The following is a 23085-nucleotide window of genomic DNA, read 5'->3' as shown; positions in this document are numbered from 1 at the left end:
CTCTCACTGAAGAGGTAATGCTTGTATTCTCAAGGGAGCCCAGGAGAATAATGCAAACATGGTGATGTTGTTGAGAGAAAGCCTTTAATGAAAGTGCCTCAGGTGGCCCAGCATTTATTAAACCCGCCACCTTCTCGTTTTATAAACAACCCCAAGGGCTTTGTTGGAAATTCACGTAAGATAAATTCTCTCAGACTCACCCATCTTGTCAAGTTTGCTAAATTCGCTAACGGGGTGGGGGAAGAAGGGTGTCACAGACACTGTCCCCCACCTCCTGGTCCTCTCCAACCACAATCTGATTAGGACTTTCATTACCAGTCAGCAATTTTTCAAAAAGGGCATCATTTGCCATTATCATATGAAAGCCTAATATTATAGATCCTTATCCAAGGTTACAAGGAGGGTTTTCTGAGGCACTTCTCCCTGTGATTCCTGCCACTTGACAGAAAAATTTAATACAAAGCTCACAGCATGATGAGCACAAGTAATTTTGCAATGAGTGGCTGTCCATGCTATTATCTGTACTTTATTCAAAGTATTTTCTCTCACTCGCATCTATCTGATATTAGACTACATTAAATACTGGCATGACACAGCGCACCTGGGCCTCCTGGCTTCTGCCCAGGACTCTTTTGTCAGTGAAACTGAGCTGTCAGAATATTATCTGATTTTGAAGGGTTATTACAGTGGCTTTGTGCATGTTTGCTTCTGTAAAGGGACAAACACTAGGTGTAAATCCCCAAACTCTATCGGCAGTTTTACATTTATGGAACCCCCGTAATGGCATTTTACAAGTTTTATAGCTGTCCTCTCAGTTTTTATTATCTGGAAGAGAGTGCTCCTCACTGAAAAACGGGTCAAACAGCAAACCTGGATGTAAACACATCTAGGTTGAATACAAAAGGGAGAAAACCTGGCCTAAAGCTTTGTGTAGCCCTTTCCAGCTCTTATTTATACTTGTTTTGAGGGACTTCTAGCATTGAGGGATGCTTTTTCAAAATGCTTTGAATAAATACATGCCCAGTTAAAGGACGTGGTATCACAGTTATAAATTGCACTATGCTTGAAAATTGTGATCTCTGTTTATTGTACCACATTCTGCAGTACTTTCTTCAAGGTATTTAATAATTAAATGTAAATTCTAACTAATCCCTGCAGAGTAACTAGTAAACTGAATGATGAAACACTGAGGTTGTTTTTTTAACGTTAATTTTAGAAATACCAAAGAAATCTAATGAAATAAGTAAAACCAAAAAAGTTAATTTGAAATATTATTTGGATTTTTCATTGTTTATTTCATAAAAGGGATTATGCAAAATTATCCTAGGATATAAAGTAATGTGGAAGCCAATAATTATTTTCTTGAAGTCCTAAAAATAGACAAAATGGAAATATGACTAAAGTTATTTTTAAAATTTTAGCTTTAACTTCCTTTCAGCATTTTGATAACCATCTGTCTTTTAGTTATGTTTATTGTACTAAAAAGTCTTGAGTTTAATTCTGGACACTTTCTGATTTGATAAAGAGAAAATACCAAAATATGTGTTATTTTTTACATATCTGGCAATGCATATTGATGAAGTAAAATCAAGTAAATGCAAATACTTCTTCATGCATCAAATAAGAGAAATGCATATACTCTTGATAGCAGTGGTTATGACATGGGAACACTGGATCATTTTCTCAGAAATCGTTTTCTCAGAATACTACTGCATTTTTTGAAAAAAATTCATAGACCATTTCACGAAAAAACTCAGTGGCAGACACAATTTGTACAATTTATTAAGAAAGAGAAAGAAGAGGGGAGAAGAAGGAATTTAAAGAGCTGCCAACTGTTAAAATGTGAATTAAACATAGTAGTAAGACATGGAGGGTTTTTTTTTAATTTTTGCTTTTTAATGGTTAAAATGTTAACTATGATGGCTGAGTTTGATTATTATCAATAGACTTCTTTTGCAAACTAATTTCAGAATACAGTATCAGTCTTGAGTTTGTAGTGTCTTTACTTTGTAAATTTTGTTCGACTTCTGTATTTGCTTCATAGAACTTTTGTAAACAATATAAAGAAAGCTAAAGAGTGGCTCTGTCTGACCCGATGAAGAGTAGTTTGTGATGATCCTTGTCAGTCGGCAACTATATGAGTTTTCTAGGGCTGACATAACAAAGCACTATAAACTAGGTGGCTTAAATGACAGAAATTTATCTTCTCACAGCTCTGGAGGCTAGAAGTCCAAGATCAAGGTGTTGGCAGGGTTGGTTTCTTCTGAGGCCTTCCTCCTTGGCTCATAGATGGCGGTAGTCTCCTTGTGTATTTACTTGGTCTTTCTTCAGTCTATGTGTATGTCCTAATCTCCTCTTTGTATAAGGAAACCAGGTAGATTGGATGAAGGCTCACCCCAAGGACTCCTTTTACCTTAATTATCTCTTGAAAGACCCTATATCCAAATACCATCTCATTCTGAGGTACAGGGGGTTAGGACTTTAACATGTGAGCTTTGAGGGGACACAGTTCAGCCCATAACAGCCCTTGAGCCCCTGATCCGTGGCACTGTGACCATACCCTACTCTGCAGGTAAATCCTAGGCCTCAGAGAGACCCAGGGAGTACTCAATGCACAGAGGAGTACTGTATATTATAGTCACCGTGACAGGCAGAATCTGTTTATTTATCTCATATTTGCCACTTACAAGTTTAACCCAGATGAAGGGTAGGATTAAAATATATGAATATTTATTAGTCAGAGTCTTAGCGAGTTAAAGCCAAGTGTAAGTGCATTTCTAGGACCTTCTAATAGATTCTTCCCACCCCCTCTTTTCAACCCTTTCGATACATTTACATACTTGATTTAAAAACCAAATCTACATTATTTCTCCAGCCCTACTTTTCATAAATTATAAATTCACCACCCTCTTTGGAATGATGTTATTTTGACTTGATTTATCATTAATTACAAGGTCTTGGGACTTCAAGCAGCTAAGTAAATAGAGTGCCGGATCTCCATAGTGAGTTAATGCTGGCAGAATTGTCTGCATGCATGTGCTCTGACATTTTACTTTATATACATTATACTGCTTTTGGAAAGTACTGTATAAAGAATGATGTTTGTGTGATTATATAAGGTGTCTATACATATATATATATGTAAAACAGGTCCATGATCCTATTTGTTAAATCCAATTTGAGCTAATGTTGGTATGTACTGGGTGAAAGTCCTATTTATCACTATGTGAAATACAGAATTGTTCATAATACAATGATCCCTGCTTTGACACAGTAATTATTTTATAATACCTAAAAAAATTTATTTGGTAACCTATTTGTATGAGAAATAAAACCTACAAGCATTTGCCTCTCACCATCAACTAGATACAGAAGCAATTGTTACATACAGGAAGTTAGAACTCTTAAAATTACTACGGGGTTCTCTTCTCGTTTTCGACCTGTGTTATAGAGCATCTGGGAATAGATTTTGTCTCGAGAGTCACATATTCCCAAGATTTTATATGCTTTTATAATAGTGGTAATCATCAGCTTTGGTAATCTGATGAACCCAGACATTTTATGATTTGTTGATAGTGGCAGTTACTTTCTGCCCGCTTGATAATCTGTGTTTGCAATTTGGGGTTGAAGTCTATAGCAAGGAGATAGTGCAGAAATGAGCCTGCAGGCCCTCACTCCATCTGCTGCCAGGTATGTTCTGAATTAGATTTTTCTCCTTTCGTTGCCAGTCCCAGGCTCAGTCTGAACTTAGAACTGCTCTGCCTCTTGGGTCACTTGGCTTTAAGCCACTCAGTACAGTCTGTTTTCTTAACTATCTCTTTTTGGTTATTTTTAATAAACAAGTAGCAGAGGAAGGAGGACTCTCATGATAGTACCTTTTTTTTAAGTATTGGGTTGTTGTTTTTTTTCTTAAATACATTAAAGTAGTAAAGAGGAAAACCAGGCACAATGACAATGGTAATATATGTTGTAAGGCAAAAAAAAAAAAATTTTGATTTTATAAAATCAGGCGAAAATTATTGCCATCGGCTGCACTTTGGTTACCATTTTAGGTAATGTTTAGAGGCTATTTATATGAAACTAGAACACGATGAGCCATGAGAACGAACAACAACAAAAAAATGCAAGTAAAAGTTGGACCGCTTTTAATAATGGAGTCCTAACTAAAATAGCTGGTAAGAAGACAGTACCTCAAGCTCTCTGCTTTCAAAGACCAATACGATGAATTCTAATGCCTTAGTTTTAGTATATAATGTCAAAAGACTATTAGTTTAAAAAAGACCTACACCTATTTATGGAACAAAAATGATTAATTCTTGGGGCTCCTGGGTGGCTCAGTCAGTTAGGCATCTGACTCTTTGTTTCAGCTCAGGTTGTGATCTGGAGGTGGTGTTATCGAGCCCCACATCGGGCTCTGTGCTGAGTGCAGAGTCTGCATTCTCTCTCCCCCGCCCCTCCCCCACTCTTTCACTCTCTCCGTCTCTCAAATAAATAAATAAAATCTTAAATAAAAAAAGAACTCCTAAGGCATAATTTTAATACTCAAGAATTTCTCATGCTGGTATATGTAAATGACAGTGGAACATTGTCAGTAATAGTAAACTATATGGAAACAACCTAAATATTCCTCTGTGAGGATTGGCTAAATAAATAATGATATATTCATTCAACAGAGCATTATACAAACTTTTCAAAAAAAGAGCAGAGCTGTATGTACATATAGGGAAATGTATACAACTACACAGGTGAAAAAAAAATGTAATTCTACCTATGTCAATAAGAGAGGAAAGTGCATATTTGTGTGTGGTACTTTTCAGCAGACCTCCACATAAGGGTGGGCAGAGAGGCACTATACAGCCCTAGGGGTGGCCATTTTATATAGTCCCTGATGTGAATGATGATCCCTGGATTTATGCAGCTTGGTAGGCCTGATTTGTGTGTATAAATCATTTCTGGAATGATCTATAGAAAAATATTCAAACTGATTACCTCCACATTATCAATACTGAGGATTTGAAATGGGGAGGGAAAGACATGAAGGATTGTACTTTCAAGTTCTTACGTACTTTTGATTTATTTTTAGCATGTAAATGTGGTTTTTTTTGCTGAAAATGTTAATTTTTTGCTCCTAAGCATTTAATACATGTTTTATAAATGCTTTTTAATTGACTTATTCTATCACCTAGATATTGCTCTCCAAATATGAAAACATTACCATTTTTGAAGTCATGACTGAAAAAACCATGCTGATAATTCCCAACTCTCAGTATCTCTGGGTCTTGACCTCTCTTGAAACTCAGATTTTATGTACAGAAATCTGTTGGACATCTCGTCTAGGCGCCTCCTCTCCACTTTTCTAAAACTGAACTGATACCTTCCTCTGCAGGCCATCCATCTCTTCCTCATCCCCTCCTTCCTTATTTTCAGTGAAGTTTCTCTCATCTGCCTAGTCAACTATAGCAAAATTCCTAAAAGTCATCTTAGAATCTTTCCTTTCCTTCCTCTACTATATTCAATTGATCATTAAATAATATTGATTTTTCTTCCTTAAGATCTCTCAAATACATCGCCTCATCTGAACAGCCGCCAATACAGTTCCATCCCCTATCATTACTTATCTGAGCTATAACAATAACCTCTTGCCCTCCTGGATTCAAGCCTTTCCTTTTAATTCATCCTCCATACTAAAGGCAAAACAAACTAAAGCTGAAATCTCTTCATATTCTTCTACTAAGTTACCAACTATTATTAGGATATCTATTTCTGCCCCCTGGAATGTACATAGGAGTCAAGGATAGCACCCCTTAAAGAAAATAAATTTTTTAGATATCAAATTTTTACCTACTTTTATCCTTAAGTATGTCTATAAGAAGTTGAAATATATGTAATGTCCAGTTATATAGATATATATGTGTGTGTGTTATATATATAATTATATATATATACATTAACATATATATATAATGTATAATGAAAGATAGATAGATGACACTAACTTATATTTATACCAGAGATTATCTGATTTAAAAACTCTGGGTGCAGAGACCCCATCAGTTAATGGTAGATTATAAACACAAAATAGAATGAAATGGTATAAAGAATACTGAACCAGAGATTAAGAATCTAAGGGCATTGGTCCTGGTTCTGATCATATCTCGATTTGAGATTGAAAAATAACTTAAGGTCTATGTGTTTGAGTTTCCCTTCTTACAGAATGAGAAGGGATTTAGGCTAGATTAGAGGTGGCAAATAGGTCTCAACTCAAGTGCCAACCTCAATCAATTTGAAGTGGTTGCCTGAAGAGTAAGGGTATGCATTTGGGACCATCAACATTATGCCGAAATCAATTAAGAAGGTGTGTCATGGTTGGGGGAGAGAAAGTGATAGCATATATGCCCATATTAGCTATCCCAAGAGTAGATAATCTTTAAATCCTGGCTCTAGGATTCAATATTTTTCTGCCATATAACAATGAGAATACATTGAAATTGTTGATCTTCTTTGTTCCTTGGTTACCTTCAATTGTTCCAGTTCCTTTAAGATATATTATCTCACAATTGAACGTGACTCCAATGCTAATATTAATATTTAAAAATTTCATAAGAGGCAGACTTTTACCGTATTTTCAATATTTCTTTCTAGATCTTCCACCTCCTCCAGTGCCACCACCTGCTATAAAGTCACCCACTGTCCAGTCCAAGGCACAGCTGGAGGTGCGACCTGTAATGGTGCCGAAACTCCCTTCTATAGAAGCAAGAACAGACAGATCATCAGATAGAAAAGTAGGCAGTTACAAGGGGAGAGAAGTATTGGATGGAAGACAAGTTGCTGATATGAGAACCAATCCGGGTGATACCAGGGAAGCACAGGAACAGCAAAATGATGGGAAAGGACGAGGAAATAAGGCAGCAAAACGAGACCTTCCACCAGCAAAGACTCACCTCATCCAAGGTACTCATTTATTCAAACAGCAAATAAATACAGATTGAACATATGTTTGCAAGTTGCACTGTTAGGTTCTCTTAGGCCATACGAAAAGTGATAAGATTTAGAAATTTAGTCTCTAATGGAGGAGACAAGCATGTACTCAAATAATTTTAATATAATTAAATTAAATTAAATATGTAACATTATATAAGACTTCCTTGGACAGTGCCAGTTGAGTTGGGTTTTAAAGGAAAGCATGATTCTAACAGGTTAAACAGAGAGAAGGGGATAGCAGGTAAAGGAAGTAGGTGGAAAAAAAAACATGTGAATGTAAAAACAAATGTTTGGTGAACATTGATTCCTAGTTTGGCCAGACACAAATAGTGAAAGATAAAACTAGAGAGGTCATTGGGCCAGATTGGGAAGGCTGGGAATATGATCTAGAGTGTGGGATTTATGATATAGGCAGTGGTAAGCCAGGAAAGAATTTTGAACAAGAAATGACAGAATCAGATTTTTAGAAAAATAACTGGCAGCACTCTATGTGAAGGAAGAGGCATTGGACTTGTGTAGATGAAGGTACCAGATCATTGTAAAATATCTAGGTATAAACTATGAAAACACTGAATTAAAATAGTTGTGTGGAAAAAGGAGAAAACAGCCTACATTAGCATTTCAGAGATAGAACCAGTGGTGACTAATCGAAAGTAGAAAAATAGAATGAAATTATGGGGGCGCCTGGGTGGCTCAGTCGTTAAGCGTCTGCCTTCGGCTCAGGTCATGATCCCAGGGTCCTGGGATTGAGCCCCACGTTGGGCTCCCTGCTCAGCGGGAAGCCTGCTTCTCCCTCTCTCCCTGCTTGTGTTCCCGCTCTCGCTGTGACTCTCTCTGTCAAATAAATAAATAAAATCTTAAAAAAAAAAAAAGAATGAAATTATGGAGTGAAGCAAAAGTTACTCAAATGTTAATTAGATGGCCCTGTTGGCTAGTGGAACCTAATTGTACTAACCAATGTAGAGAAAAAGAAAAAAAAAATAAACAGAAAAGATGTCTTAGGGAAAAGAATTTCAATTTTGAATGAATTAAGGTGCTGATAAGAGCAGAGATATGAAGAAAATCAGTAAGACTTTAGAGAACTAAGTTTAAAGATCAGGAGAAAGGTTGTGAGTAGAGAGGGGGTTTTAGAAACAGCAACATGGAGGGGAAAATTATATGAGTTACAAAGGCTAAATTATCAGCAGTGATACACTGGTTAATGTTGAACAATCAATTCTCTGGGAGGAAAGCAAAGCAAAATCCTAATTTGTAGCCATTTACTCACTTCAATTGGGTAGTTAGTTCCAAGATGGCTGGTTTCAATCTGCTAATACGAAGTTAGTGAAAGTGGAGTTGGGAAGACTTGGGTACTCTTTTTTTTTGAGAACATGTGAGCTAACTCCAACACACCAATAATCAGCAGTGATTATATTCAAAGGTTAAGCACAAGAATGACTTTCTATAGTGGAAATTGAGATGGATCTACCAAGAAATATAAAATAATCAGGATCTCCAAGCCAGAGAGAATAGTATCCTAGAAAGAATGGAGGAGGAAATTTTAAGATAGAAAGAAGTCTAAAATGCCACCCAGAAGTAAAAGTTGGGTGTCAACAGGAGGTGGGGGCTGGGGGAAAAACACATGAGGATTTTGCAATATGTTATTTGTGGGTGGTATTCAAAAGAATTGTTTTTAGTATTGTAGTCAAAATAGAAGCCAGACTGTAGGGGGTTGTAAAGTAAATGGAAATTGTGGAAGGGAGGTGATGAGCTCTTTTCAGAAGGTTGGGAAGAGGAGACATTGGGAACGAGTTTGCCGGGAAGGCAGAATTTGTAGAAATGCTTTAGGATAGGATTATTAGAGACGAAAGAGAAGAAGCCATTTAGGAGAAAGAAACACAAAAAAGGGGGAGATTGATGGAAGAGTCTGAAAAGAGTGTTAGGGAAAGGAATCTTAGAAGCCTGTAGGGGGGGGGCAGGCACTTCAACTACTACTGTATTTTAATAGATATATTGCAGTAAGATTAGACATTAATCTCTTGTTCTGTTTATTATGAGCCCCTGGTCATTAGCAACTTTCTTTCAAAATGGGAGTCAGTTTCACTCTGTTCTGTGACAGGAAGCCTGAACTCCTAATCCAGGCATGGACTCAGCAGTAAAGTGATAAGTAAAAGTACCCTTCAGGCAGATGCCTCTGCTATGTGACCGCAAAGTACTTGGTGTTATCACCACAATCCAAAGTTTGAAAAACAGCCTTTTTATCAGTTAAGCAAAAAGTGATCTGGCTCTGAACTTTTGACCCATACTGTACTCCCAGTAGTGGGATTTATAAATATAATGTCATGACATATATTATGAAGTTTATATGTGGCCTGAAAGTATAGACCGATTTGCTGCTACAAGTAAGCTTTCTCTAAAGCATTGGGATTCTTCAGGAGAAGATTTTACAAACCAAAATGAAATTATTTTATTAATCTTTAGAAATTTAATAAGTTGTCCTTTGTATTATAAAAATATTTCTAACTAAAGAACTATTACTGGAACTATTAATCTAGAAACAAGGAACCTTATTTCATGGAAAGCACTGAGATACACTGACGAGATTATTATTTTGAAGGTCTTACTTTCCCAAATTGTTATTTGAAGCATAACCCTATGTATATGTGTCATTAAATGATCATTTCTACGCATTGCTATAATTTTCACCTTCATAGTTCAGTTGACATTATTTAAAATGAAAGAGGCACCCTGATTTACATGTGTAATGAATGGTCATTTTTAATTAAAGAGAGTGGTCTTCAAGACTTGAATGACTGAGCTTTTTGCTGACATTTATCTCAATTAGTTCAATTTATTTTTACATATATTAAACATCCACTGTGTTATAAAGCCTTGTACTGGTCCTGATATTTATGTGCAAACATGAACCTTGACCTCATGAAGCTTATAGTCAGAGACAGAGATAGGTATCTATACGTTTATAGATATACTCATATTTGGTATAATGTTTATGATACTATAGTTGAGAGTCCAAAGAAGGGACAGTTAGCCCAGGCTTGTGGGGTATGTAAGGTAAAGAAAGACTTCTTGATCTTTCTTCATGGAAATGATGAATAAGCTGAGTGCTCAGGATGGGTGAAATTTAACTTGGGTAAGAAAAGTGGATAGGTTATTCTGTCAGAGAAACTCAGCATGAAAAGCTCTGAGGTACATTGAGAAGATTATAAGAAATTCAGTGTTACTAGATAATAAAGGTGGCCAAAGGGGAAGCTCTGGGGGTAAATGAAAGTCTAAGTCATAGAGTGCCTGTAGTTCCTACAAGAAGGCAGCTGAGTGAATATGGTTTAGAGAGGAATGACTTGAGGCAGGGATCTATTAGTAGATATTTACAACACCTGGAGAAGAGATGCAGTGGATACAAACCAGGCTATAGGAGCAGAGAGGAATGAATGGGAAAATTCAAAATTTAACAATTTTTAGTGTTAAAAATCAGGCTCACTTGTGTATATTTGAATGTGTGGAAGAAGTACATTTAAGGAGTACTGGAAAGTGGTTGGAAGGGAGGGAAGACTCTAAAATAATTTCAGTTTTCTATATTTGTTGTCCTAATGATTAGTATTGTCATTAACTATATTAGGGAATACAGAGACGAAAGAAAGACATGATGAGGTCAATGTTCGACATACTGAGTTTGAGGGATACTTAAGAGGTAGTGTTCAACATAGATCAGGAGTTGCAGATATAAATTAATGATTTGTCATGATAAAATATTAATTAAATCTACTCATTCATTCACTCAAAACTATTTATCAATGACCTATTACATGTCAAGCTGAGAGTATATCAAAACACAAAACACTGAAAAATACCTGCCCCCATGACAGTTACAATCTAGAAAAGGTTACAGTCTGTGAGAATAGATTAAATTTCCCAAAGTGAGTGGGAAAAAGAATGTATATATACACTACGCTAAGTGTTTAAACCTGCAATATGTAAGATGTACTGCATTAAGAAGAGCCCACAGGAGACTGGCCAGGAAGGGAGGAGAACTAGAAGCTGGGAACAGTGATGTTTAAACTGATGGTGGTTTCCAGATGAAGGGCAGTGACAAGTCCAGAGACATAAGGGCTGAAACATGATGAGCATTATCAAAGTCCACAGTGAATTTTCTCTCCCATTGTAGTAATGTGGGCATGGATAGATTTCCATGGGATTCAGAGTAAACAGGAGTTGTTTCTACTAGTATTGAGTCTAAATTGCTTTAAGAAGCTTTGGTGAGCTGTAAGGACAGGAAGAAGGTATTGATTCATGTAGAGCACAGGCTTAAGGGGAAATTTTGATCGAGAGAGAGATTTTATATTGTAGCCTGACAAAAACTAAAGTTAATGGAGAGAAAAAGATTGATGGAACAGGGACAGAAGATGAAGGTGACAGGATTCTTAATGCTGTGAAGCAAGGGTACAGGAACCAGGAACAGTGGTCTTGATGGACTGTGAGACCCCAGTGAGTCTGAATCTGGATGAGGGGTGGAAATTGTGATGAGTAGAATAGAAGGAGAAAGATGCCATCAAGGAGGACTAAAAAGGTGACATAGGTAGACTGGTTTGGCCCTCCCAGGAGGAGAATGTTTTGTGCAAAGGTCAGGGAGTATTAACTTAGAATGGGTGCTGGTTGGGCTAGAGGTGAGCCTTCCTCACTCTACTGCAGAGAACTTCAGTGGAAACCTCTGGGGAAATCAGATTTCATTCAGGCAGCATGGACATTGGAGGAAGTATTTGGGGAAGGAAAAAAATGCTTGAAGAAGAGTTGGTTTTTCATGTGTTTGGTGTCTAAAGGGTAGAGTGGACAGGCTGTGGAGAGAAGTGAGCGGCTGAAAGATGCATCGGTATAAGCAGCACCAAATTAAAAGCAGTATGGAGGGACGCCTGGGTGGCTCAGTTGGTTAAGTGTCTGCCTTCGGCTCAGGTCATGAACCCAGGGTCCTGGGATTGAGTCCTGCATAGGGCTCCTTGCTCAGTGGGGAGCCTGCTTCTCCCTCTGCCTTCCGCACTCCCTGCTTATGCGCTCTCTCTCTCTGACAAGTAAATAAATAAAATCTTTTTAAATAAATAAATAAAAGCAGTATGGAGATAGAAATTCAGGAGATGGCATTTAATTAGAATGGCTTTGTGTTTTGAGCTAGAAACAATGGCAGGCTTCTGAGATTCAGGGCTCCACAATGTAAATACGATGTTGAAATGGAGGATGATATCTTGGTGTCTGGAAAGTGAACCTGGGCTTGGTTCTGTTTTGGTAATTTGAGGAAACTGGGCTTTGTTTCTATCAATGCCTTGAAATCTTCATAGTTTGCATAGGGATTTCACTATCCCCTCTGTTTTCACAACAACAGTAGGAGCTCCTCTGGGTGTAGATATTATTAATGCTTTTTTAGAAAAGTGGAAACTAAAGCCTAAAATAATTGGAGATCACATAGTGAAGGATAGGACTGGAAGCTAAGTCCGACTCCAAGTTTGGCTTACCTCTTCTAATGATGTTGGTCCCGAGTGAGTTTGAGGTAGGCAAGAGCTTGTGGAGTGAAATCAACTTGAAGGCCAACCACTACCAGGAAAGACAACAAGGGTTGTTATTTTCTTTTTCAGGACAGTGCTGCCTTTTTAATTATTGTTATAAAATATCCTCATTTATTCCTCAAAAATACTGATGCTTCCTCATTCAGAATTACAGACATAAGTGTGTTACATTATGCCTTGAAAATGTACAATGGTGTTCATATACACTTATTATATTTCATTACACAGAGGATATTCTACCTTACTGTAGACCTACTTTTCCTACATCCAATAATCCCAGAGATCCTAGTTCTTCAAGCTCAATGTCATCAAGAGGATCAGGAAGCAGACAAAGAGAACAAGCAAATGTAGGTCGAAGAAATATTGCAGAAATGCAAGTTCTTGGAGGATATGAAAGGGGAGAAGATAATAATGAAGAATTAGAGGTATCTATAACTTTTTTCCAAGTTTCTCAGCATTATACTGGTTGTTATATCAGCCTCAAAGTCAGGAATATTTATCAGTCTACAGAAATGTTACTGTTTTAGCACAAATCCTAATGTTAGTGATGCCAGAGACTGAAATTCTGTGAATTTAATGATTTCCCTGAAATGTGTTCCAAAGTTGTAAATGGTGATAATAGTTTCTTTTTAGATCTAGAGGGCGTATTCATCTGCAGATATTCAGATAAGAAATTTATATGGCAATCATGTTGTTAGGAAATAAGAACTATTTATCCAGATAATATATTGCATAGTATTATATTATAGGTTATAAAAACCAGTAAGGTGACAGAGTTATCAGGATTTGAATGAAGGTGCTTAGCCTATGTTATCGGCCACCGAGTAATCACTGGGGTTAATCTGACTGATTTGACCAACTATCTTCCACCTTCATTCTTCTGAAAATGAGAACCTGATCCTCGACTCTAACCTTCCTGGATGGAGGAGTACACTTTTTGAGTCAAATATATACTTCTCTGTTGGAATTTATAGATAGCGATACAAGATAGAATTGACAGTACGTCATATCACAAAATCACCTCCTATTTTTTTAAGACAGTGTTTTCCCCATTTAATTAAAAAAAATAAAGTTGAGGGCAAATTTCTCTTCTTACAAATATATTTAATCCCAAGTAGATTGTTAAATGAATGTTAAACTGAACTTTTAAAAATAGAAGATGAAACATTTTAAGGAATGATGTCTAATTGAATTTTCTGTAATCCCAAAACATTTTGATTTTGACATTTAAAATAGGAAGACTTTCTTCTTACAGTTGTTATGAGAAGTTGTTTTATAAGTTCTTTTGTTTATTTGTTTTTTGTTTTTTTTTTTAAGGATAAAAAGTCATCATACATAACTCTAATAACCATTTTGAACTACAATGTTGAGTTGGGGCTATGGAGAGTAGAGAAATCCTCCTTCTACTGCTCCTCTTTCCCCTACCCCACAAGCCCCAATACCCAGACATTGCACAGAACACAGTATGGTACTTGCAGAGAACTATTGCATTTTCTATCAAAACCAGCTAACGACAAATGAATGAGTTGCCGTGAGCACTTTTTATATGCCAGGGAATGAATGAAGAAATATCAACTGTAAGGTTGAAAACATATAAATCAACAAAACTCTAAAACTGTACTCTAAGATTTATTTTCAAATTTAACAAACACTTTTCTCTTACAGGAAACTGAAAGCTGAAAACAACCAGAGAGGCTTGTGAGATCTAATGTGAAAATTATCACTCAAGATGCCTCATTTCTGATGACACATGACGCCAGATAAAATGTTCAGTGCAATCAGAGTGTAAAAATTGCCATTTTTATTCCTCTTATTGGAATACCATTTTTAAAAATTTTATTGGAGTTTTATTGTGTTGTTTGATCTTTATTCTGAATGAAGAACTTCCCTATTCCCCTCGCTGTTGGAACAAACCATTACACCTTACTTCCAGCAAGGGAAATATTTGACTTCTTGCTTCAGTCATCAGCCAGCAAGAGAGAATGACATAGTTCTTTTGCATTTTGCCCCCGAGATATGGCATTGCACTGCTTATATACCAAGCCAATTTTTAGCAAAGTATTGATCAAAGATACAAAATTGATTAATCAACCTCATGCCAAGGGCTGTCAAGATAAAATCTTTCTATAACCAACTGCTAAATGCAAATTAAAACATACTTCATTTTAACATGATTTTCCAATCAGTCTTTCATACCACCCTCTGCTGGGAGAAAATAAAATATAACAAATTCAGAACAACCACAAATCAATTTGAATGGGGTAGAAATGTTGTAAATATATGCTCTTTGCAACCCCTGGTGGTACTTTATTTTGTCTTCATTTCAATCATTGAAGTATATTCTTCTTGGAAATATACTTTTGGATAAGTAGGGGTAAGCCAGTTGGATCTCTGGTTGTCTAGTCATTGTCATAAGTAAGCCTAGCAAAAAACCTTGTTCTATTTTTCAATCAAATGCAATTATAAATGCATATTACAAAAAATGGATGTTTTTAATGACCAATTGAATAAGGACATCCCTATCTTAACTGGCCTAAATTTCTTCTGGTAGTGTCAGTTCAACTTTCAGAAGTGCCACTTAAGGAAGTTTGATTTTTGTTTTTGTAATGCACTGTTTTTAATCTTTTTTTTTTTTTTTTTGGTTTTAAAAGCACAATCACTAAACTTTATTTGTAAACCATTGTAACTATTAACCTTTTTTGTCTTATTGAAAAAAAAATGTTGAGAAGCGTTTTTAACCTGTTTTGTTCATGCTCTATGTTTGTATTTGGAATATTTGAATGATGACAGATGGTGAAGTAATGTGCGTACTTTATTGTGGGCCATGAACAATGGTTCTTACTTTTCCTGGACTTAAAGAAAAAAAGGTTTAAGTTTGTTGTGGCCAATGTTGAAACTTATAAGAGTTTCTTATAAGTTCAAAGAGAGGCATTACTTGCTTTGAATTGCCAAATGATGCCCTCTGACTGTAGATTTTTATCCTTTTTTGTCGTTATATGAATTTCATTGACTTGATAATTGGTGCTATTTGAGGAAAAAAATATATACATTTATTCATACACAGGTATCAGGCCTGACCCCACTGGAAAACAAAGCCAAACAAAACTGAACCACAAAAAAAAAGCTGGTGTTCACCAAAAACTAAATGTGTTCACTTAGATAATTTGAAAGTTACATAGAAAGGGTGTGCAGTACTAAGGGAACAATCCATGTGATTAATGTTTTCATTATGTTCATGTAAGAAACCTCTTATTTTTAGCCATAATTTTGCATACTGAAAACCAATAATCAGAAAAGTAATTTTGTCACATTATTTATTAAAAATGTTCTCAAATACATCATTCTTTCTTGTGTTGATTTCTTTTGTTTTTTCATTGTGTGATCAAATTTATTCCATTTAATCACAAAGTTGTGCTGTCTTAACATTTCACCACTATAGTATCAGATGAGTGAAAATTCTGAACAACCAGGCTTTACTTATAAGGAAAAATTCTCATTTTACTCCATGGAAATTAAAGATATAAGATCAATCAAAACCTAGAAGGCATTTGATCATAGAATACCATTTTAATATTAAGGAAGCACTAAAATGTTTATTTGTGTGTATCTGAATTTCAGGTAACCCATATTTGTAAAGTTTGGACCACTTATGTTCCATCAGAAAAAAATTATATTACCCAAAATATGTTAGTAATTATCTGCTTTCTTGTTTACAAATTCATGTAAAATTTTAACAGTTCTATACCTACCATACATTGGGTTGAACATTGTTAAGTTTATTAGATTAGGGTCAGCATATTCAAGTATTAACTTTGGTTGGATGAGATGAGCAATAGAATCTAGTGAAGGTTTTTTCCTATGATATATATATATGTGTGTGTGTGTATATATATATATATATCATAATGTATATGACTATATATATGTGTGTGTATATATATATATATATATATAGTTAAATTTTGTGTTGATCACAATTTGAAAAACTGGAAAAATTTTGGACAACAAAAAAGAAGGGGGATGTATTTTGAAGGTTAATTTTACAAAAATGAAGTAATCACCAGCATCTACTTAGGTCCATAGGTCAAGAAGTCAGTTTCCAACTATTTCAAGGGAAACATTGGAGAGACATGTTTAATGGCCTAATTTTTCTCTTCCCCTGTTGAGGTGACTATAAGTTAGTCTCTATTTATTTATAGCATGTGATATACATGCAAATTATGTGTATCAGAGGGCTTGGGTTTGAGTCCTGGTTTTGTCACAAGCTCTGTTTCCCTGGACACGTTCCTTAACCTCTAAGTCTCAGGTTTCTCCACCTGTGAATTCAGTAATGCCTACCTCTTGGAGCTGCTGTCATGATTTAGTGAGTTAACGTATATGACGTGGACTCTGTAAACCCCCCCAAACAATATAAGGTATTGTATTTATAGACTGAAATTCACTGCACACATTCTATCCTCACTTTTCACATGTCGTTTGTTCCTAAAAACTTGCAGAGTTAAAAACCTATCAAAGTGTAAGTGTGGTACGAGGAGGGGGATGGTTCCATTTCTGGTGAGTAAAATTCACTGTCAAAGTCCTAATCGTGGAATAAATTCTTGGTGTTTTGGTTTGTTTCCCTGCTTCTGAATTCCTGAGGGCCACACGGTGGGTGGTGATATGGCATTTTCAGTACATCTTTCACATTTCAGGTGTGCAGGCATGTCACTTGACTTGAGAAAAACTATCTACTGTATTGGGGGCTGCTCTTCTGCTTAGTGGCAGAGACTGTCATTTTCATTCTAGATGAACTCAATCATATCTTTCTTGGTCATTTCAGATATAAAGTCTGGATTTTCTCTTCCCTACCCTCTCTGCAGGGTGGCATCAAGATTCCAGAGGCTGTCTTCTTGTGTAGAAAGTGTGTGTATGTTGGGGGGGAGGGGTGGCATAGGGACTTTTGACATTTTGCTGTTGTCCAAGTTTCCAATGGTCTTCATTTCTCAGAATGTTTATGCTGCAACTTCCTTTTCACTACCTTGATGTCCCTTATTCATTGACACTCTCCTGATACTTCTAAGCCCTATGATGTAGGTTGGGGGCGGGGAGCAGGGAATGGGACATTCATACGCTCTTCCATGCCATGCTGAAGCTCTGGAGACTTGGGTATGAGGCCCCTTCCTTGGGCCTCACAAGATACTACTGTGTTTCTTTAACTGCTTACCATTTAGGCTGTGTGTGGGTTGGGGGAGGGGGTGGTGGCTACTCCTGAAGTTAAAGGAAATAAGATTTAGTTCTGGATCCTGACCACCTATGCTTGAATCCTGGCTCCATGAGTTACTAGCTGTGAGCCAGGGGAAAGTTACTTAGTGAATCTGTTTTAATCTTTGAGTGGTGTATTAAGAATACTAACTTTACAAGGTTGTTTGGATTAAATGAATTCATACATGCAAAGTACATAGCAAATGCTCAAGTATTCATTGGGCAATACCTCCTCCCTCTCTGATTTTGAACTAGAAAGTGCTGCATAGGTTGCTCTATTTTCAGATTCCTAAAACTCTACTTGACCAGAAACCTCAGTGACACACTCACCATATCTGATTCTCTCACCTCATGTTTAATTTTCTCTTCCCAGTGAGATAGAACATGAAGAGAAGGAGGAGGAGGAGAGAGAGAGAGAGAAGGGAAGAGAGAGACTACCATGTATATTGCTTGCATGCCAAGTCTTTGGTGTGCAAGACCTTAGCTCTTGCAACTCAGCCTTCATTCTGCTACAGATTTCAAGAATCTATTTTGAAACCCCAAAGGGAGTGTTGAATTGCTTTTCTATGGTAACCATTCCTTTGCATTTCTCTGGTAACCATCTGAGGGCAGTGTACATAGAAAACTCTCTCATCTGCTGGAAGGATGAAGTGGGATGGTAGAGCAGGAAATAGCCTGTAGCAGGTGCAATGTCTGTTAATATTTCAATATACGATCTTGCTACAAAAGGATATAATTAAACATTAAAAAGAGGTTACTCTTTAAAAATAGAAATATCTTTTCTCAAATTCTAGTTTCTCAGCTTATGTCAAGAGAATTTAGCAGAAATTTAAAAGAAAAAAACCCAGGGAGTTGGCACCAGACCAAACTAAATATTGAGCATGAGAGTATAAAGATTACTTTAGCGTTAACAAATTTTAAGGATTCGGGGTGCCTGGGTGGCTCAGTTGTTAAGCGTTTGCCTTCAGCTCAGGTCATGGTCCCAGGGTCCTGGGATCGAGCCCCGCATCGGGCCCCCTGCTCCGTGGGAGGACTGCTTCTCCCTCTCCCACTCCCCCTGCTTGTGTTCCCTCTCTAGCTGTGTCTCTCTCTGTCAAATAAATAAATAAAATCTTAAAAAAAACAAACAAATTTTAAGGATTTTTTTTTTTTTTCTAGAAAACTATTGGCATTGACCTTTTTCTTTTCATAAAAGAGTCTGTAGCCGGACTCCCAACCAAGAACCTTAAGGACCTTCTGTTTTTGGATGCCAAAAATCGGTTCCTATTTTGGTATTGATGCTCAAGAATTTTCCCACATATGAACACACCCCAACTGCAGAGTCCAGTGTCCGCTCATTAAGGTTAGATTTTGTCTGTAACACACCAAATGACTGCCATTTCTACCGCAAATATATCATTCCCATCAGCAGTTATATTTTTGTTATTTCCTCATTTTTATTAAATGACCAAAAAAAATGAAATATTCAGATAACGCTGCAAAGACAAGTGACAACTATGCCAAAACCGAGTTGTTGTTTGCTTAGCCCACATGTGTTTCCACTGTAACATGCTGAATTTAGTGGCTTAAACAAATGAATACCCAATGAACAAAAATGTAGAATATGTTGGAAATGGAATGTAAGAAATTCCAGATCTTGGGCTTAAAAATAAATATTTACTCACATGAGGAATGTAAATACATAAAGTTATTTTGAGTTAGCAAGTTGGTTTTTAACCAAATCCCCAACTTTTTTTTTTTAGATATATCGGGGTGTATGAGAAAACAAATGTTGCTTTATTTTTCAAAAAGTAGATAATCCTTTGTTCTTAAAATTTCTTGTCATTCTTAAGAACACACTAGACTAATTAGCATTTTAGGTGCTATTAGGTTAGAAAGTTGCATTTTTTGTCTTTCTCTTTCCCTTATTCCCTGTTTTGAATGCTAGTGAGAGACAGGACAACAAATGAGTATTTAAAAAAATATTTTCGGGCGCCTGGGTGGCTCAGATGGTTAAGCATCTGCCTTCGGCTCAGGTCATGATCCCAGGGTCCTGGGATCGAGTCCCGCATCGGGCTCCCTGCTCAGCGGGGAGTCTGCTTCTCCCTCTGCCTCTCTCTCTCTCTCTGTCTCTCATGAATAAATAAATAAAATAAAATCTAAAAATATATATATATATATATTTTCAAAGATACTTATTCTCCAGAGGCTCTAAGTCTATGTTTCTCAAGGTGATGTCCATGAACATCTGTCTTCTAGTTATAAATACAAATTCCTGATTCCTGTCCTGATCCTGCCGAATCAGAATCCCAGGAGGCAAGACCTAATAATTTGCATTTTGGAGACAATCTCAGGTAATTTTATGTTTAAAAAAAATAAAGTTCGAAAACCACTACCCTAACAAATCAAGTATATGGTTCATCGTGATATACATGAAACTGGAATGAAATTTTGAGTTGGCGGTGTCTTGCAATCACTTTCAGCCAGGCAATAGTCACGATGTAGTTTTGATTACCTGCTATTAAAAAGCAGGTCTCATACAAACAGAAAATGAGCATTTGTCAAATTTTATTTACCTCATTAACAAGGTGATCAGGGCGCCTGGGTGGCTCAGTTGGTTAAGCGACTGCCTTCGGCTCAGGTCATGATCCCAGGGTCCTGGGATCGAGTCCCACATCGGGCTCCCGGCTCAGCGGGGAGCCTGCTTCTCCCTCTGACCCTCTCCTCTCTCATGCTGTTTCTCGCTCACTCGATCTCTAATAAATAAATAAAATCTTTAAAAAAAAAAAAAACAAGGTGATCAGCAAGAAGGTAAAGAGCAATTGAACAGTTGTGGAAGGAACTTAAATATGATTGCTAAGTTAGTTAGCTTTCTATAGGACAATACAAGCAAATGTTAATATTTCTGCTGAACTAGAGAATCATGATGCCTGTGTTTCTCTTTAGGTTAAATAATCACTAACCTTCAGAGCTACATAAAATCTGCACCTTTATTATTTGCAATTAGTCAAAAATGTACTTTGATAATTTACATTCCCCCCCAAAAATCAGATGAGGTTCAAACAGTGATTTAGTCTTTTTTGTTTCCCAAGAGGCAGAATCTGAAACAAAGACATGGGTGCAAATAATTTATTTGGGAGGTAATCCCAGGAAGTGAGTTTGGAAGTGTGAGGGGAATGGGAGGAGATGTCAACACAGCTACTTTAAAGCTGGTGAAGGTGCCTCCGGTGGGGACTCTACTGGCTCCTTTGAGAAGCACACAGAATACCTCCCGGAGTCCTTCCCCAAAGGACAGGTGCCTGGAACATTATCAGTTTACTCATTTCCCCATTGGTTGCAAGTTGCTGGTGGGGTAGGGGTGGGGTAGGTGGGGGAGTTATCTCTCAAGCCCTGGTGAGCAGACCAAGTGGGAGTAGAAGACCCTGAGGCAGAAAGTGGACATGCTTACGTCAGGTGTCTGAGATGGGAAGGTGCCAAGATGAGGTAAGTCTGATCTCAAAGGGGATTGTCTGCCACAACAGAGTCCTCAAAGCCATATACTATAAGCGGGATTATTGGGAGATGCTTTAGCATGGTATCAAAAATCAATCAATCATCAGATTACCGTAATTTTTCAAATTTAAGATAAATGTTCTCTCACGCCGTGCGTGTAGGAAATTATTCATGTGTATTCATATTACTATCACCTTGGTGGAATTCTTACCAATTATCAATTGTTTGTACTATGTGTGTTGAGTTTAACTGCCATTTAACATATTTTGAAAATATTTATATGATCAACATTGAAGCAACACCAAAGCAAAAAAGATATGGAAATAGCAGTGAGGCGTGAGTTGGATCATTAGAATAACTACAATCATGGATTTTCTAGCAGAGCAATAAGCTTTAGGGTACCTATGAAATAAAAGTATCTACAATTAAGTAATTAATTAGAGTTGTGCTTTATAACATACACACAAACAATGCAAATGAATGCAGGAAAAATTCCAAATCCCTCAGAAAAGCATGAAAGAAATTTCAAGCAAACTTGAGGATGGTGTGGCCCATTTATGTGTTCTGCAAGACTCTCACTGAGACATTACCTTACAACTGAAATTGGTAGCATTTACACAATGGCATGGAAAATAAAGCTCTTTCAATAGAGTCTTATATTTGATAAAATATTGTGACATTTATACAAGCCCATCACCTTAAATAAGTTGGGCTCAAAGTTTTTACATGGGTTTGGTACTTTTTTTTTTCTCATTCAGATCTTGGGCACCGTTGTGAACTCCACATATTAAGACTGAAGCGAGAGTTGGAGGATTTATTTATTTATTTATTTTTAAAGAATTTATTTATGTATTTGAGAGAGAGAGCATGAGCAAGCACGAGAGAGCACAAGCAGGGGGAGTGGCAGAGGGAGAGGGAGAAGCAGGCTTCCCACTGAGCAGGGAGCCCCACGTAGGGCTAGATCCCAGGACTCTGGGATCATGACCTGAGCCAAAGGCGGACGTTTAACCCAGCCACCCAGGAGCCCTGAGAGTTGGAGGTTTTAGACATTCTTCTTCCATTTGGGAAAAGGTCTGAGCTCTTCAGTCTTGAGTAAAACAAAGCTTTTGGTGCTTCCTGCTTAAGTGACTTCTATTGCCCATTCAGCTTCAGGAAGTCACAAAAGTAACCAGGGTAACTAGGGTTTCTGTCCCCACCCTGTACTTCAGGGGCCTCCCGCACTTTGGAGTGTCTCCCTAGAAATTTTTAAAATTCTCCTCTGCTGGCTGAGACTTGCCAGGGCACGCAGTGCCCGCAGAGCCAAGGGCCAGAGCCCAGACAGGGACTGATATGGGCCTGGGACCCTGCATGTGGGATCCATAACCCAAGGAGCTCCAGAATTCAGATTATTGTCTTTGGGATTGTCCTGGGGCCCTGTAAACTGGCCCCCTGCTTCCAGGAGCGTGGCCTGGTTAGTGGATTGCTCACACTGGCTGGCATATTTCTTTCATAAAATCGAGTCAGATCGTGCTCTCAGAATGATGCTCATGTGTTTGATTTGGAATGACTTATGTTGTTTATATTAACAGCGGCCCTGCAGAAGTATTTACCCTGGCTGCCACACCAGGGTAGTCCTGAACATAGGGAAAACTTCTAAGCCAGCCTAATAAAACTTGAGTTTTAACATAGAACACCTGTTGAATAGAAGACTGCTTTATGTCTTTCACAATATGGGAATTTCGTTAATATACAGGCAATAACCTTATCTACCTGTTCTTGGTAAAGTTCTGTGTAAATCATTACTAAATGCCTCTTTAGTTTGTATGTGAGACTGAGTGCTTATATGTGTGCCTGTGATTTTGGT

General features: G+C 37.2%; 1 protein-coding gene across 9 annotated transcripts in view; it reads left to right on the top strand.

Moving 5' to 3' along the window:
• The window catches only part of ROBO1 (roundabout guidance receptor 1), a 1118917-nt gene extending 1103049 nt beyond the window's left edge, over positions 1-15868 (top strand). For all 9 annotated transcript variants that reach the window (XM_078059176.1, XM_078059199.1, XM_078059236.1 and 6 more), the window contains 3 exons: positions 6643-6951; positions 12759-12955; positions 14196-15868. In XM_078059176.1, coding sequence (XP_077915302.1) covers positions 6643-6951; positions 12759-12955; positions 14196-14210 — 521 coding nt within the window. In that variant the 3' untranslated portion in view covers positions 14211-15868. The remainder of the gene's footprint in view (positions 1-6642; positions 6952-12758; positions 12956-14195) is intronic.
• Positions 15869-23085: the final 7217 nt, after the last annotated feature.

The sequence above is a fragment of the Halichoerus grypus genome, chromosome 1 (genome assembly GCF_964656455.1).
Source record: "Halichoerus grypus chromosome 1, mHalGry1.hap1.1, whole genome shotgun sequence".
NCBI lineage: Eukaryota > Metazoa > Chordata > Mammalia > Carnivora > Phocidae > Halichoerus > Halichoerus grypus.
This window is presented reverse-complemented; position numbering and strand designations above follow the sequence as displayed.